Source organism: Pteropus alecto, unplaced genomic scaffold, assembly GCF_000325575.1.
Source record: "Pteropus alecto unplaced genomic scaffold, ASM32557v1 scaffold50, whole genome shotgun sequence".
In the NCBI taxonomy this organism is placed as follows: domain Eukaryota; kingdom Metazoa; phylum Chordata; class Mammalia; order Chiroptera; family Pteropodidae; genus Pteropus; species Pteropus alecto.
Window position 1 is genome coordinate 18,090,190 of NW_006431918.1, and position 17,796 is coordinate 18,107,985.

The window sequence follows — 17,796 nt, forward strand, 5'->3', positions numbered from 1 at the left end:
ATGCCCCCCTCTCTTCCCTTGTAAACACTTCTTATTCCCTTATAGCCCCTGTTCCTACCCAATACAGCATCCTTATTTCTCATCACTTTACCAACTCCTGTCTCTTTTTATTTCTCCTCCTGCTTCAGTGCTGTGCATGAACTTTCCTCCCACATCAACTTTGAAATCCTCATATTTAGGGCTCTGGGGCCAGGGTGTTATGTTATTTCAGACAATGAACTTGGGAGTCAAAATGTCAGGGTTTGAATCCTGGATCTCCCAGACAACTTCCTGGTTGCTTGACTGGGCAAGTATCTTATATTCCCCATATGCCAGTTTATACACTGTAAAATTGGGTTAATGATTAGATTCACCTCATATAGTTGTTGTGAGGTCTGCATAAAAAAAATGTAAAGAACGTAGCACATTCTAAGCACTTAACTAAGATCTAATATAACTTCTGTAAAGTTTGTTCTTAACTTGCTTTTTACAAGTTGCGTTTCTGAATTTTATCTTACTCATGTATTTCCTCGGTTTATGTACAGTTTTTATGATGATTTATAACTTAATACACGTGTATGAGAGAGAGTGAGAAAGAGCTGAGGGAGGGGCAGGTGGGAAGTGAGATAATTGGTATAATAAGTTCCTCTGTTACTGAACATGAAATCATAGTCTAGTCTTCTTGTTTTTTTTTGTTTTTTCTATATTTATACAAATTACTAACACAATTTTTGCATGAAAAAAGTATATAATAATGATACACGTCTTATTTCCATCTCTGTCATAGCTATGGTAAATTTCCTGAGTGAGTGCTACATAGTTGGATTTTAGTTTCAGTTACTTAGTGGTTGGACAGATGCCCAGTTCATTTGTTCCAATCAATATGAAGGCTTAATTCTACATGTGATGGAGAAAGTATTTAGATAAGCTTTACACCGTGATTCTATTCTGTTTCCAGATGGCTGGGCGTGCTGGAAGACGAGGTCAAGACCTGATGGGAGATGTATACTTCTTTAACATTCCAGTGCCCAAAATAGAAAAACTCATAAAATCCAATGTTCCTGAGCTGAGAGGACAGTTCCCCATCAGCATAAGCCTGATCCTGCGACTCATGCTCCTGGCATCGAAGGGAGATGACCCAGAGGATGCCAAGGCAAAGGTACTGTGCTTGACATTGTCTAAGGTGAGGTGTTCATTACTGGCCCGGCTGCGGTCTGGTCTGCTGTTCTTTCAGAAGTCTGTAGCAATAACTTCCAGCTTCATCAGTCTTTAATGCTTTGTTAATATCTTGACTGATAGAGGACTAGGGGTGGAAGAAGAGAATAATAATTAGTATTGTTCGTCTCCTCTATTGGTCATAGAATTTGTGGCTGGATGAGCACTTGAAACTACCCAAAATTATGGTTTTCATGACTGATAGGCATTGTCCTACAGTAGTTAAGGGTGCTGCCTATGGATTTAAAAAGATCTGAATTAGATTCCTTTTTGTGTACCATGAGGAACAAAAATACTGTTTTCATGATTTTGCAATAAAAGTTTAATTTTCATAAAAAGTAACCTAAGTTCATCAAATAATATTTGGATAATGTAGAGAGTTGAAAGAAGAAAAAAGCACCCATACCTAGTTCTGCTATCCAAAGACAATCACATTATCATTTAGGTATTTTTTTAAAGTCATTTTTTTCTAGGCATAGGTGTGCATTTTTTTAAAACACTGATATATATTTATATTTAACTGGACTTTAGAATATGGTTATACATTTTCCTGAAGGTTATCTTTCAGATAAATATTTTGTGTCCAATCACACCATGAGAGATTTAAAATTCATAATCAAATAGTTTTATTTCATTCTTATGAAGATGCATTGTGAAAAGGATTCTTCATCTGTTTTTGTATATTTATTAGTGTGCCCATTAAATCAGATAGTGTTTGCTGAGGTGAAGATTCTTCTAGGAATTTTGTGATGAGTTGGCTCTTATATTGACTGATGGTTCTCCAGAGCAGGTACACATGTTAGACCAAAACTTCCTCATTACTGAGTTCTTACTTTTTACCTCTTTATAGAACACATCTTCAAGCACAGTTTACTTTTTTTTCCCCAAAAGGTTATCAGAGTAGTTTATTTTCTTTTTCTTGGCATATGCAAGGTCTATCTATAACCTTCACATGTGAAAGACCCTTAAGTGTGAGCATACAATTCTTAGAATGTTGTCATTGCTCATCACGTCAAACTCAGACTTTCTTGCCTTCTGGTATTTATTGTTATGGAGTACTAGGCTCTTTTAGAGTCTCCTCTAGAGGAGCCATGTGCAGCCCAGTTCTCTTGGAGTTAACTCCTTTTTTTTTTTTTGCCTATGTAATTATATAAAAATCTTTCTTTTTAATCCTTATATTTCAAATTCTTTTCCCCAGGATTTTCTATGTTGTGAGTCCTTTACTTAGTGATGTTTTAGTCATTATATGATGAGAATTTTCAATCTTTATGTTTAGATTTTTTTTTTATTGTGGTAAAATACACTTAATATGAAATTTACCATTTAAACATTTCAAGTGTAGTTCAATAATGTTAAGTATATTTGAACTGTGTAATACTCAGGTAGTTTGGGAATTGAGAAAATATTTCTTAAATTAGATCTTTGATATTTGCTTCTATTTCAATTGTTGAGTTTTTTCAGAAAAAAAATTATAATTTTTAAATTGAAAATCATTTTTCAGTTCTCTATTGCTATGTTCTTCTTCATTGTGAGAGAGCGTATGATTTATCTTCCACATTGCTGATGCAGCTTTCTGAAGTTTCAGTTCTGTTTTTTAGTAATACAAATGTGGATTTTAATTCTGCTATTGGCTGGTTTTCCCCCAATTTTTAACTACCACTTCATATATTACTCTTTTATATCATCATAATATATTTTTTTTTGTTGTCAATTTATAATGTTTATTTACCTTATGCTGTTTTGTCTTCCTCATAGAGGTCATATTTTTTGGCATCCTTTGAGGATGCCAAATTTTTTTGCCATGTAAAGAAAACAATTTTCATAGGTCAGTTAGTTTTTTAAAAGTTAAAGCCAGTGTTCTCCATCAATATTACAGTCTGAGAACCATGGCTTTGCTTCTTCTGCCTCTAAACTCTTCCCTCAGATATGTGCATAGCCTCACTCCTTTACCTCATTCAATTTTTTTGTTCCAATATTACTCTCAGTGAAGCCTACTCTCACCACCCATCCTCTGTCTCAACCCTAACTATGATCCTTACTTATTTATTCATAGCCACATCATTCCTCACATAGCATCAAATTCTCTCTCTCTCTCTCTCTCTCTCATCTCTTAGCTTGTTTTTCTTTATCTTCTCTATACTTCCCACTGGAATGTAAGCACCATAAGGCCAAAGACGTTTGTTTGTCTTAATTCCTCTTAACATGTTTTTTTTTTTTATCTTCTCTATACTTCCCACTGGAATGTAAGTACCATAAGGCCAAAGACGTTTGTTTGTCTTAATTCCTGGTACAGACAGTGAATACCTATTTGTAGCATGACTAATTTTAAGAAAATGATTGATTTTCTTATAAATAGTTGATATGTTGTAGGTTTTTCTATTTTCTTACTTTTGAATGAAGCTACATCCACCCAAATCTAGTGGTTTGCCAGGGAATAAGGTGTACGATTTTTCTTCTAGCTTCACTCTCTGTGCATCTACATGCTGTTCGAATACCCTTTTAAATGGAAAGCAAGATGAATAGCTTTCAGCCCAGATCTTAATATTTAGCAGATTTTCAACTTATGTAGCTTCTCTAGACTGAAAATTCATCTTCTACTTTTGCCAGTCTCACTAACACATTGATCACATGGATGTCATTCAACACTACAATGCATTATACATTGCTAACATGGTTCTTAATCATACTTTAATTACATGGTCTATATCCTTGAGGTTACAGTGTACCACCATGAGTCAGTCACCCTCATATTATACTACTGTGCAATTTTTTGGCTCTTGCCATCTATGACTAAATGTAGATCAAGAGAGAAGAGATTATAGAAAAGGGAATTTTTGGCACCCTTAAAAGGTATCACCCTAAAGTAAAGGTGAGGGACAGTACACCCCCTTCCTCCCCTTCTTCTTCCCTTCCTTTCCATCTTCTTCTCTCCCTCTTTTCCTTCCCTCCACCTAGTACATGACAATGAAGTCTTTCAATGGGTACAGATTCTTCCTAGGTTCTTTAAACTCTTATGCCTAAAGGCTTTAATTTTGGTGATCTTTGGAAATTTGCCTTTTGTTGAAACCTCAAACATTTTAGTGAGGAATTGAAAGATATCTGAAATGGTACCTCAGTGCTTTTTTACATAAGAAAACAAGCAATATTTTTATTACTTTGGTTTTAATCAACCTAATTCTCTTATTTTTGCAACAGCACTGCAGGACATGGAATATTATAATATCTTATTTTCTTCCAGAACAATCCAAGAATAATAAGCTTTTAAACTTCATTCACATTTATTACTAGATTATTTGGCAGTATCTTTCATTTCTGATGATTCTGTTTTATATGTTCTGTTTTGTTCAAGGAAGGATCTGCCACGTAAAAACATGATAAAACAAATAACATGACATCTGACTGAATCTTATATATTACTGGTATTTGTGTGGTATGATAGATATGGATAAAATGTATCCTAATTTGTATCCTTTTATGTGATGATTGGTCAGGTGAGGCCACAACAGGGGACAGAGGAGAGGAAAACAAAGTATTATACTCAGAAAAACAAAGTATTATACTCACTGGTCCTAGAGACAGGAGACAGCATGCCATGCAGTGCTACATATGAAAGACACCAGGGTGGTCAGAAGGCAGAGACAGGAGCAGAGAGAAAGTTTAGGCTACTGCCTTTACTGAAGTTTCCACAGGAAAGATAAGGCAGAACAGGGTAAGCAGTTTAGGATTTGCCATTTTGAATAATCCCAGAAGGATCTGAGCTGTTTGAGTAGCCTCTAGTTGCCTGTTATCTGGCCCTGGGGTGATTTAGAGCAGGAAAATTATTGGTGTGGTGTGTGAGTGTTAAGTAAGGAAGCAGTATGAAGTTGGGATTGGTTGGTTTGCATAGGATAGGCATGCTCTTGGGCAAGTTGTTGTTACTTTTAGGTATTAGCTAGCCCTGGGAGGGATAGTTTGTCCCCAGCCAGAATAGTTTTTTAAGATGTCAGAACATCATGATATACAGAAAAGATTTCAAATTACAAAACATTTAAATTACCATCTATAGATGTATTTCATATCACTGAGATGGTGTGAATTAAAGTATTCTTCTTTAAAGGTGCTGTCGGTCCTAAAGCATTCATTGCTGTCCTTCAAACAGCCCAGAACCATGAAGATGTTAAAACTTTACTTCTTGTTTACTTTGCAATTCCTGGTAAAAGAGGTATGACTGTACTTTGTCATTTTGTGAAATAAGATAGGTACTCTCATTATTTCTTATTGTGCTGAACTAATTGTAGTCTTTAGAAGGTAATGTCTAATGATTAACATTACTTTGGTATAATTATTGAAATTGGGCCAGGTAATGATTATCTATCCCTCTTATACTGGCATTAAGTACTATTTAAAACTGGCACTTAATAAGTTACTTATTGATTAATATATGTGATGAGTTGAGTCAAATTAATAAATTATTTCTGTTTTTTAGGGCTATTTAGATCAAGAAGGTAATCCGATGGGGTTTGCTGGACTTGTATCACATTTGCATTATCATGAGCCTTCTAATCTTGTTTTTGTCAATTTTCTTGTAAGAGGCCTTTTCCATAATCTCTGTCAGCCAACCCAGAAAGGTAAGCTTGATCCTTCCTATGTATGGTCTAAAATTAGCAACAGAGGCTATTAGTGAAGCTAGCGCTTCAAGAATATTTTTTTTTTCTACAGAGAAAATACAAAGTAATATTCAGATAATTTAGAGATACCAAATTAGGTAAAATAAACTTTCATATACTTACTAATATAGATTATATGGGAGACAGCCATATTTTGTGATACTTATTTTAAAATGTCAACTTCTTATTAACTTCAGTAATTCCTTGATTCCAGGATTCAGAACATATTAAATAATATATAATTTTAAATAAATACTTTCAATTAAATTTAGTATATTCTCACATAAAAAGATATAAAGAAACATTACGTTAAAAAATATTTGCTATTAATATTTATGAATATTTTCTCCTGATTTTTTTCTTTGAATATGAATGTACACTGTATTTCAATAATTGATACTATATCAATTGTATAATCTAGAGTCTTGTTTACCCCTAAATATATTTTTGCTAATATCATTTTTTGTGAATTCTATTTGCAATGTCCATGTAGTATTCCATTTAACACAGGTTTTTGATTTTTATAATTTGATTACTTAAAAAGTGTTCCTGAAAGAAACTTTTCCCTCTTTGTGCTTAAATTTTTTAGCATTACTAATACCTGATGAAATCTGCCTTTTACAACATTACTTTATCATTTAACATTAACTGATAGAAATACTCTTTTGTACAATAGTTGAAGTCACTATGCTCTGAACATACATTGTTTTGTGAAACAAGAATCCTTGGAAAATTCTGTCCCCCTGAAAGCTCTGTGAGAGAAGAAATAATTTCAGGCAACATGATGTGCAGTTTGTGTTTATTTCTGTGTGTGTCTGGTATGTGTGGTTACAAACATGGAGATAGAAAATTGATAACTTTATAAACCAAGTGATATGGCTATCTCTGTTTCGTATGAGGAAACTGAGGCACAGAGAAGCTGAGTCAATTGCCATGGTCACAAATTTTAGTAGTGTCAAGAGCAAAGATTCAAATATAAGTAGTCTGACTCCAGAGCCCAAGTTATTAAACGTAGCGCCTTTTAAACCTCTTCAGTATAATTCTTGTGTGTTGTAATAGATAGAGCGTAAGTCAGATTAATCATATCTTAATATGAGTGACAGGAAGGTAAGGAAAGGAGATAAGGCTGGGAGGTTATTTGTGGGCTGAATTTTGGAAAGCCTTAAATGCTAGGCTAAGGAGATGGGATTTTGTTCATGAGACATTGAGATGCAACCAGAGATTTTTGAGTAGGTGAGAGATGTGATCATAAAATACTTCAGTACAACTGATTATAGGCTGAAAAAGGGAGAATATAGGTTGGGAGGAGATAAGGCAATTTGTGGTTGGAATAACAAGGGCCTGAAGTAGAACGGGAGTAGCAAAGTGTGAAAGAAAGAGCAGATATGAAACTACCCCAGATATAGTCCTCCCTTAGTTGCCGTGTTTGTCAAAGGTTTTTGTTTTCATGAAATGGAGTGCAATGTAATATTCAATTTAAACATTAAAAGTTGGATTAACATACTTTTTTACATTTATAATGAGATAATTTGTTTTGTGTAGGCTCAAAACATTTTTCTCAAGATGTTATGGAAAAACTAGTGTTAGTATTGGCAAATCTGTTTGGAAGAAAATATCTTCCAGCAAAGTTCCAAGATGCTACCGTCAAGTTTTATCAATCAAAGGTAAAATTTACGATTCTATTAACTTTAAATAATCAAGATAAATCAATCCTACCATAAGTGATTCAGCAACAGAGTTTTATCAATCTAGGGTTCATTTGTTTTATGTAATAATTTGTCCTTTTTGTAATTAGTGTTATATTTAATCTGTAATTCCTAAGTCTCGCCCTATAAATCTATCAAAAGATTAAATGCCTTGAGAAAATAATAAGATAAAAAATTTTGCTCATGCTTTCTATTTGGTTGTATCAGTGGCTAAAGAAAAAAATGTAGATAATTATACATTAAATGAATTAATAGTTCCCATCACTGAATCTACAATTCTTTTAGGATCTTTTAACCTTGAGGTAAGGTTATGGTCAGGAAGTATATGTTGTGAACTATATGTCCTTACTGAAAAAATATTAGAATAGTCATCTAAGAAATCATCCCTTGATTCACATAGACTAAAAGCAGGATGACTCTTTTATAATTTATTTGCAACATTTTCTTTGATCATGATTTCCTGTCATTAAATCAACATCAAATACTATGACTAATGTACTTCACAAGAATCTGAGAAAGTGGGACAGGCTGGTTATACCAAATAACCTTAGTAAAAGGTGACAAGGAACAAAAAGAGAAGAATTGATCTACATCATCTCACTCCACAATGTCAAATTACAAATCTTAGCCCTCACAGAATGTTCTTTAAACCAGTGAACACAACTTTAGTCATTGATCTATCATCTTCACAATTTTTAAATCACATCTACATCCTTGAACTATTATTTACATTTTTGTTTAAATTTATATTAAACTTACAAAAGTCAGTATCTCTATTCTTACCAAAAAAAAAGTCATAAAAATACAATAAAAGAAGATTTTGAATAGAGGACATCTGAGCCTGAACCCCTCCATCTCTTTTCCTTAAAGATTATTGAAAATTTGTGCATTTTCAGGTAGGACATTGTAGGTGGCCATCACCACTGTTGTAACAGAACTGTGGATGTTATGAGGATTAGATTGCCTAAAATGATAAAACGGCAAGAATTTATCCAAGGTGTGATAGGAATCTCCCACCATGGTTTTTCTCCCCCCAAATTTGTCTATTCTGGACAAAAACAAACAACCAATAACACTATTAGTGATTACATGGGTCTGGAGTGACAGACTAGAGACTTGAGAGACATAGCAAGTTTTAACCACAGAACATTTACTGGGTACCAGGTCTGTATGAAATGCCGGGTCACTACATCAAATATCTTGTAGTCTTGTGGTGTTTATTAAATAAAAACCCACTAGAGGTTTGTATCCCCTGACCAGCTCCCAAGACATTTTTAAGCCATTTAGGACTAGAAGCTATAAAAATAACTTAGAAAGCTATACAAGAAAGAGGTGGATCTTTGGCAGTCTTTTAGGGCTGAGAAGACTGAGACCTACCATCTTCATCTCAAAATCCCAAGAGAATCATGACCTAAGAACAGAGATAAATCAGATATAGACCGAGACTTATTAAAATTGGAGAACAAGACTAACCCTCTTCAGTCTCTGCTTAGACCGATGTGATCACGTCTTCACTCACTTGGCCGAACACAAAAATAGGGGTACACATTCCGGTGGAAGATAACATCATTAAGCCTATCAGGTCCTTTTATAAACATTTTTGGGGGGCAAAAAACAAGTAAGCAAACAAAAATTGAAACCCGAAAACTAAAAAAAGTGAGTAAGCAAGAATATATGATCAATTTAGTGGGAAGAAACAGGCAATAATAGTAGCCACACAGATGATCCAGATATTGGAGTAAAGATACAATAATTTTAAATATGACTGTTATATCCAAGAAAATAGAGGAAGAGATAGACAAAAGTGATGAAAGGTTAGAGAATTTCACCAGATAATTAACGGACATTCCAGAGCTGAAAAATATAATATCTGATCAGAAAATATATTATCAGAAGTCAGAATCAGTGAATTGACAGACAGCTTAATAAAAAGTATTCAATCTTTTATATGAAGATTGAATACTCTTCTATAGAGTAGCACAGGGAGAAGAAATGAAAATAAAAGCAGATAACATAAGAAATATATAGGTCACACTCAAAAGTTTTAATGTTATAGAGGGGAGCCCCAGAAGAAGAAGGAGAAAAATGACAGAAGTGTGTTCAAAAATAATAGCTGGAAATTTTCTCAAGCTGATGAACGATAACACTCCCTAATTTCAAAAGTGCATTATCCTTCCAGAAGGATAAGTATAAATAAACATTAAACTAGAATTAGTGGAAATCAAAAACAAAGAGAATATCAAAATAGACATTTTTTTGAAAAAATAAACAGACTTTTTTTGAAAAAAGCAATAATAAGATCGATAGCTAACTTTTTAACAAAAATAATGGAAGCTAGAAAAAAATGGGAATTTTTTTATTCTTCTGTTTACTTTCATATATAAATGTGTACATATTCTTAGCATATGTCTTAAACATAATTTAAAACAGGATAAATACACTGTGATTGGTTTAATAAAATATCAAGAGGATATCTATATGTCTATCTTATTCTATTTTGTTAGCTTTATTGAAGTATAATTGATATACAAAAATTACACACATTCAATGTATACATCTTAATGAGTTTGGAAATATGCATACACCCATGATATTATCACCATAACTAAAGTATGACACATATCTGTCACTTCCAAAAATTTCCTTGTGTGGTTTTCTTTTTTTGCGGGGGGAGGAACACTTAATGTGAGACTTAACCTGTTAATGTTTTTTAAAGTATACAATACCGTGTTGGTAGCTATAGGTACTATGTTGTACAACAGATATCTCGAGCTTATTTATCTTACATAATAAGAACTTGATATCCAATGAAAAACAATTCCCCATTTCCTTCTCTACCCAGCCCCTGGCAACCACCTTTCTATTCTCTACTTCAATGAGTTGGACTGTTTTAGATAAGTGGAATCATGCAGTATTTGTCCTGTGAGTGGTTTATTTTACTTAGTACTGTCCTCTAGGTTCATCCGTATTGTTGCAAATGGCAAGATTTACTTTTTTAAAAGACAGTAATATTCCATCATATGTATACATACCACATAATCTTATCCATTCATCTGTTGATAGACATTTGGGTTGTTTCCATATCTTGCCTATTGTGAATAATGTTGTAGTGAACATAAGGGAGCAGATATCTATTCAATATCTTGATTTAGTTCTAGAAATGGGATTTTTGGATCATTCGGTAGTTCTATTTTTAATTTTCTGAAGAAACCTTCATTTGTTTCCCATCGTGGCTACACCAGTTTACATTCCCACCAACAGTATATAAGGGTTCTAATTTTTCTACATCCTTCTCATCACTTACCTTTTTTTTTTTTTTTTTTGTAATAGCCATCCTAATAGGTATGAGGTGATATCTCATTGTAGTTTTGATCTGCATTTTCCTAATGTTGAGAACTTTACTATACATGGTGGCCATTTGTGTGCCTCCTGTGGAGCAATGTCTCTTTGAGTCCTTTGCCCATTTTTAAAAAATTATTTATTTTTGCTAGTGAGTTATAGGAGATTCTTATATACTTTGACTATTATCCCCTTATCAGCTAGATGGTTTAGAAATAGTTTCTCCCATTCTGGAAATGCCTTTACACTTTGTTGACTATTTCCTTTGCTGTGCAGAGCTTTTTAGTTTGATATAATCTCACTCGTTTATTTTCATTTTTGTTGCTTACACTTTTGGTGTCATATCAAAAAAAATCATTGCCAAGACCAATGTCTATATTTTCTTCTATGAGTTTTACAGTTTCAGGTCTTACATTTAAGTCTTTAATTCATTTTGAATTCAGTTTTATGTACAGTATATGGTAAAGTCTAATTTCATTTTTTATATGCGTATATCCAGTTTTGCCAACATCATTTATTGAAGAAAATGTTCTTTCCCCATTGTATGTTTTTGGCATCCTTGTCAAAGATCTCCTGACCATATATATGTGGATTTATTTCTAGACTCTTAATATTTTGTTCCATTGATCTATGTGTCAGTCATTATGTGGGTGCCATACTGTTTTAATTACCGTAGCTTAGTAATATATTCCAAAACCAGAAAGTACAATGCCTCCAGCTTTCTTCTTCTTCCTCAAGATTAGTTGGTCTATTTTGGACCTCTTGCAGTTTTATATACATTTTAGAATTGTTATTTTCTAATTCTATTTTAAAAAATGCCATTGAGATTTTGATAGAAATTGCATTGAATCTATAGATCACGTTGGGAAGTACTGACATCTTAACAATATTAATTCTTCTAATCTATGAACATAGCATGCCTTTTCATTATTGTGTCTGTTAGAATTTTTTTTATCAGTGTTTTATACTTTTCGGTGTACAGATTTTTCACCTCCTTGGTTAAGTTTATCTTTAAGTATTTTATTCTTTTTGATGCTATTGCAAATAAGATAGCCTTAATTTCCTTTTTAGTACTTAATTAGTATATAGAAACTCAACTGAGTTTTTTGATATCGATATTGTATCCTGCAACTTTCTGATTTTGTTTATTAGTTCTAACAGGTTTTGTGTGTGTATGTGCATGTGTGTGTACGTGCTAAAGATCTGTGCTAAAAGACATATCATATACCTTAGGCAGACAGAAAAAATATAAACTTGAGAAACATGAAAATACAGGAGGCATGAAGTACACTGGAAAGGATAATGCATGGATAGATATAAATGAATATCTGTTATACCCCAAAATAATTATAATGTGGTAGAATAATTAACAAAATATTAGCAAAATGAATCCACTGAAGTTTTAAATATCCTCACAATCAAATGAGGTTTATTCTAGGCATGCAAGTATATTTTATATTGTTGCTTGCTCTCCAAGTGTGTCACTAGTTTTTTTTAACTAGTCACAAGCCAGATGTCATTGGAGAGCATGCTTTTATTTAAAACATGGTTTTGATTAAGTAGTGTGAAAGAGCATTTTTAAGAGTAAAGGTATTACTTTTGATAAATGCAAATAGAAACAAAAATAAATTTTACCCTGATTTCATAGATGAATAAAGGAAACAGTTACATTATTGAATAATAGATAACTACAGAATTATATTGCAATGTTCTTTGCCCTTGTTCCAAAGTTTCAGTTTTCAAGGAAGGTATAGAGATCTCCCTGAAAAATATTTGACTACTAGGTTTTCTTGATATCTCCTTGATAATTTAGGTGTTCCTTGAGGCTCTACCTGAGGATTTTGGGGCTGCTTTAAATGAGTATAACATGAATGTTACAAAGGATTTTGCCTCCTTCCTACTAATTGTTTCCAACTTGGCTGATATGAAACAGGAATATCAACTCCCAGTGTCAGAAATAAGTAAGTATATCTTACTTTCATGTGGAACAATTTAAAGAATAAATAATCTTGCTAAGAGTGTTTTACTCCAGAAGAAGAATAGAACCCTGAAAATATCAGTCTGCCTTAGAATAAGAAGATTCCTTCTGTTTTCCAAGGAAAGAAGTTAAAGGGCAATGGAGAATAAAAAACTAAATAGAGTCATTTATAAACCATCTTGACTAAAGTTTGCTTTTGGGTCAAGCCTGGAAAATGGAGTAAGGACATCTATGAGATGAAGAGAAACTAGAGACTATTCTGTCACTTTTTACCTTGAGAGGAAATATGTATAATGTTAATGAACATCAACTCCCTGCAGGTACCTGGATCCAAACTCTTTATCTGTTACTCATTAGCAGTGAGACCTTGGACAGGTAACTCCACATTCATGCCTCAGTTTCCACAATAGATATATAAAAAAGAGAATAACATTATGTAAGTAGTTTTTGTGAGCATTAAATAATTAAGTTAATATATGTGAATATCATAAAATGGTGCCTAGCTCATAGGCACACACTATTAAATCTTTGCTGTTGCTTTTCATAAGCTATTGAATGGAACTTTCTAGGGGAAAGTAAACAGGAAAAGGCAACTAGGATAAAGGGAACAGGCTGAGCTGTGGGTAGTAATTTCCTGTTTCTTTATATTCTAACATTCTTAGTTGACAGATGTCAAGGAGATGGAGCTTGTAGCTTCTTGGGCTCTGTTAAAGTGAGAAGCAATATGAATAAATGCAGACAATAACAGTAAAACACTGTGAGCATCCCAGAGGAGGCAAAATAGAAATGTGTGACTATCCTGTCTCCCTTACAAAATAGAGCCAATTTTGACTGCATGATCTGGTGCTTTATAAGAGTAGAAGTGAAAAAAAAAATTTCTTCTCATATGCCATTTCCAAACCTACTGGTAACAGCTACTTGTAATACTTGTCTAGAAAGATTCTGAGGCCAAGTCTGATTTTTGTGGGAAAAAAGTACCAATATAATAACAATAATTCTGTGTTAAGAGAGTATACAATTTAAATTCAGTCTTTTATTACTTCTCGATCAAAGCAACCACGATATAAAATAAAATTTTATAACACTGATAATAATATTACCAGCTAACATTTATTGACTATAGTCTGTGCCAAGTTGAGCTATTCACTTTGTGATATATCTTACTCAGTCTTAATTATGATGTAGATCCTAAAAAGTTGAATGGCTCCCCTTGTATGTAATATGGTCTAGAGCAGGTACATAAAGCTTTGTAATTTGGCTAATTTTTTAAAAAAATTATTTATTTAAATTAGTTTTAAGTATACAGTACATTTTTTAAAAGCTAATCTATGCCAACCTATTATGGCCAGATTTCACAGGTAAAGAATATGAAGACTCCCAACTGGTGTCTCACTTGATGAGCTGCAAGGAAGGAAAAGTAGCTATTTCTCCATTTGTTTGTCTCTCTGGGAACTCTGATAGTGATTTGCTTAAACCAAAAACTCCAAACCATGTAAGTAGAATCTATAAATAAAATCTCTTTAAGAAAAAAAATTGTATTTATACTTCTAGGTAGCTTAGAAAGAACTTCAAATTTCCCAAATTAAAAAAAAAAAAAAATTCCAGGTTAATCAACAGAAATATCCAGGGACGGTGCTCTTGAGGCCAGTATGATTTGAATTTCTCAGTATTGGCCTGCGGGACCCTGCTCTGTTATAGTAAACTACCAGAGCCATCATTTTTCTTTCACCTTTTAAGACTCTAGGGGAGATTGACATGGTTTGTCGTGAAAAGAGCAAATAAAACTATCTTCGGGCTTTCTCCATATTGATATAGGTGCTGCAAATCTCTCATGTCCAAAATAGAGTACAAAGAACTCGACATATTTGGAATATGCTGAATAATCAATCCATTCGAATATTGGAATAAGCTTGTAGAAATTTAATTTATAACAATGCAAAATTTGAGAAAAAATTAAGTTTTATTACATTTGATATTATGGAATGATACTGATGTCTCAACTCCATTTGATTCCATATTAGTCCTCTACATTGTAAAATAGTCCCATGCCACTTAAAAGAATTTTGAAAACTATATAGACCATTGCACATTTTAAATGACACGTACATTTTTATCATAAATTTAAATAGTTTCTAATAATATAGTTTCCAACTTCCGATAAATTTGATATGTTAAAATAAAACGATTACAGCATTCTTTTAAATGTGTAAAATGGCATATAAATGCACAGTGTTTTAATATCCATAATTGTCATGTTAAAAGCAAATCAACAATAAATTTTTTAATGATTTAAAATTTGGTATAGTTCTTTTTCTCTTACATTTAGATTCTACATTTCTATACATAATTTTTCCTTACTGTACTATATTTTAAACGTGAAGTCACCCTATCATATTTCTTAGCTTAAATCATATGCAATTCCAATTTAATACTTATTTCCTGTTTATCATAGAAACAAATATAATATAAACTTTGAGAAGCAATTACTAAAAGTAAATTAATATTGTATTGGAAATGTATAGATTAATGAGACGGATGAGGCTTTCTTTTTTTAATTAGTCCACATAACTATGAATTAATATTTACTTATTTTCAGAATGAAACAAGTTTCCAGCATCAAATCTTAGCTTGAATTCTGAGAAAACTTATTTCAATAGATAAGTGGCTGAAAAGGAACAACTTGTGTTACAACAATAATACATAATTTTCTAACTCCTTCTGAGACATATGCCCCCAATCACCTAGCAAATCTGTCATCAACATATATTTTTAATGTTGTCTTAATTAACTTGATTAGATTCAGCTTCAACTTTTTTAGTTGAAATAATTGGAAACTAATTTATTAAACATTTTTTTTACTTAATCTTTAGTCATTCACTTTTTCAATAGGAAAGCAATTTTGCTGTTTGTTATTGTTCTGTACATTTTAAAACCCCAAGGAAATGTACCATAGTGAGTTGGAGGAATTTGTTTGTTTTCTGTGGTGAGAATAAAGCTTTTATGAAAGAGCAGGATTTAAGAAAGCATTTAAATAAAGCATTTAAGAAATAGATTTTTTAACTGATCAGACATGCAGTTTAAAAACAAATTGGAGACTACTAGACCACAACTCCAGATCCTGTCTGAAGCTCTGTGAGGATAGCTCTGTAGGGCTTTCCTCCCTCTGAGTGGTGTCTTATAATAAACTGCCTTTGAAGAATGGGCAATTCTGGCATAGAAATAATAAAGGAGTGCACTTTAGCTTATAAGAGCAATACATTTATGATGGTATTTTTTTCCTGTATTTATATGATCACAATTAATTACTTACATGAGATATATAGCTAACCACATTAAAAAAAGATGTATTAATTGTTAAGTATTATAATTTCCCCGTCTTTCTATTATACAGTTAATTCAACTTATTGACAGTGTGCTTGTGCCATTCACTTTTGTTTCCTTTCCATATGTAAATTTTTCTTTGGGGTTTTGGAAGGCCACTCATGCAGTTATAATAGGATGTTGTGGCTATGTCTTATTGCCATACAATCACCAGCAATTAGCAGTGACCTTTAAGCTATAGGGCATAAACTGACTCAGACTCATAGATGTTTCTGATGGTGTGCCAAAGAGAAGGAGTCCGGTTTATATCATCTATTTTGAAGCATCGTGCACAGGTGAATATTTACAGAGTATTGCTTGTTGATGACATGCCCTTTGCATTACCCAACTCACTTCATACAAATTTACTTTACCAGTGTAAGTTATAATCTCTTAAAACTTCTTTTGCTTTTATTGTTTGTTACATTTTGGTTTAATGCTAAATATGCATAATACAAACCATTAAATGGCGTGTAGATAACCTGTAAAGCAAAACTAAAACGAAAAACCATGTACTCTTTCTCTGTTTTATACACTTGTCTTTCCTCTTTCTCCAAGATACCAATTGTCCTAAACTTTGTGTTTTTAATTCCTCTTTAAAAATGTCATATTCCAAAATCACATTTTTGCTGCTTTTGAATTTCATAAAAAGTGAATGAATATTTACTGTTGTCTCTTGGAGGTTCCTTTTTTTGCACCCAACACTGAGCCCGTAAGATTCATTTATGTTGTGAAATGAAGCTCTATTTTATTTTTACTACTTTATGATATATTATAGTAAGACGGTAAAACAATCTGTTGACCTATTCTTCTGTTAATAAGTGTTTGTTTCTAGTCTTTACTATTACAAACAGGGCAGCTATGAACATCTGGTACACCTGTGCAACAGTTTCCTTTGAGTATAAATTTTCTGGATTACAGGGGTAAAAACAATTTTTCTGGATCCTAATGGAATAAAAATATTTCAAGAAATTTTAATAATAGTAACTTTCCCAGCTACTATCAATTCATTTTAGAATGTAGTGGTACCAGTTCACACTCTCATTAGCTTTGCTTCCCTGTTTATTTTCCTTCTTTGCTTCCTTCCTTCCTTGCTTTCCTCCTTTTTTGCTTCCGTTAGTTTTCTTCTTTTCTTCATTCTTTTTTCTTCCTCTTCTTTTTTATTCTGGTAACTGGATTATAAAGATTGTTAGAGCTGTTCAGTTGAACTTTCCTCTTGAGACATACAAGGCACCAACTCCGTGAAACTGTTTAATAAAGATATTTTCTGCACCAGTTAGGATGATGATAAAATCTTAAATTAGCTCTTCTTTCCTAGTGATTTTTCCTATGGTCTAGGCTGGATGGTTGAAATTGCCATCAGTATACTGTGAGGCAATAACGTTCATAGGTTTAGCCAAGCCATTCTCTAGGCTTGCTTAGGATGGCACCACCCATGTGTATGGAAGACACCCTCTTCCTTCACCATGGAAAGTGTGCTTTAAAAATGTTGGTTGAAGGAGATAACTACAAAGTACAATGTGAAAAATTATAAACTTTTTAATGCATAAATAACAAATTAAGAAGCGTCGTG

General features: G+C 32.8%; 1 protein-coding gene across 7 annotated transcripts in view; it reads left to right on the forward strand.

The window, feature by feature from the left end:
- Positions 1-17,796, forward strand: part of LOC102889295 (probable ATP-dependent RNA helicase DDX60) — an 87,559-nt gene that overhangs the window by 64,158 nt on the left and 5,605 nt on the right. For 5 of the 7 annotated variants that reach the window (XM_025042982.1, XM_025042983.1, XM_025042981.1 and 2 more), the window contains 6 exons: positions 938-1,138; positions 5,291-5,395; positions 5,660-5,801; positions 7,383-7,504; positions 12,699-12,846; positions 14,213-14,650. In XM_025042982.1, the coding sequence (XP_024898750.1) occupies positions 938-1,138; positions 5,291-5,395; positions 5,660-5,801; positions 7,383-7,504; positions 12,699-12,846; positions 14,213-14,376 (882 nt within the window). In that variant the 3' untranslated portion in view covers positions 14,377-14,650. Of the gene's footprint in view, positions 1-937; positions 1,139-4,543; positions 5,196-5,290; positions 5,396-5,659; positions 5,802-7,382; positions 7,505-12,698; positions 12,847-14,212; positions 14,651-17,789 lie in introns of those variants that run through there. The other 2 variants (XM_015585128.2, XM_025042985.1) reach the window with 2 other exon arrangements.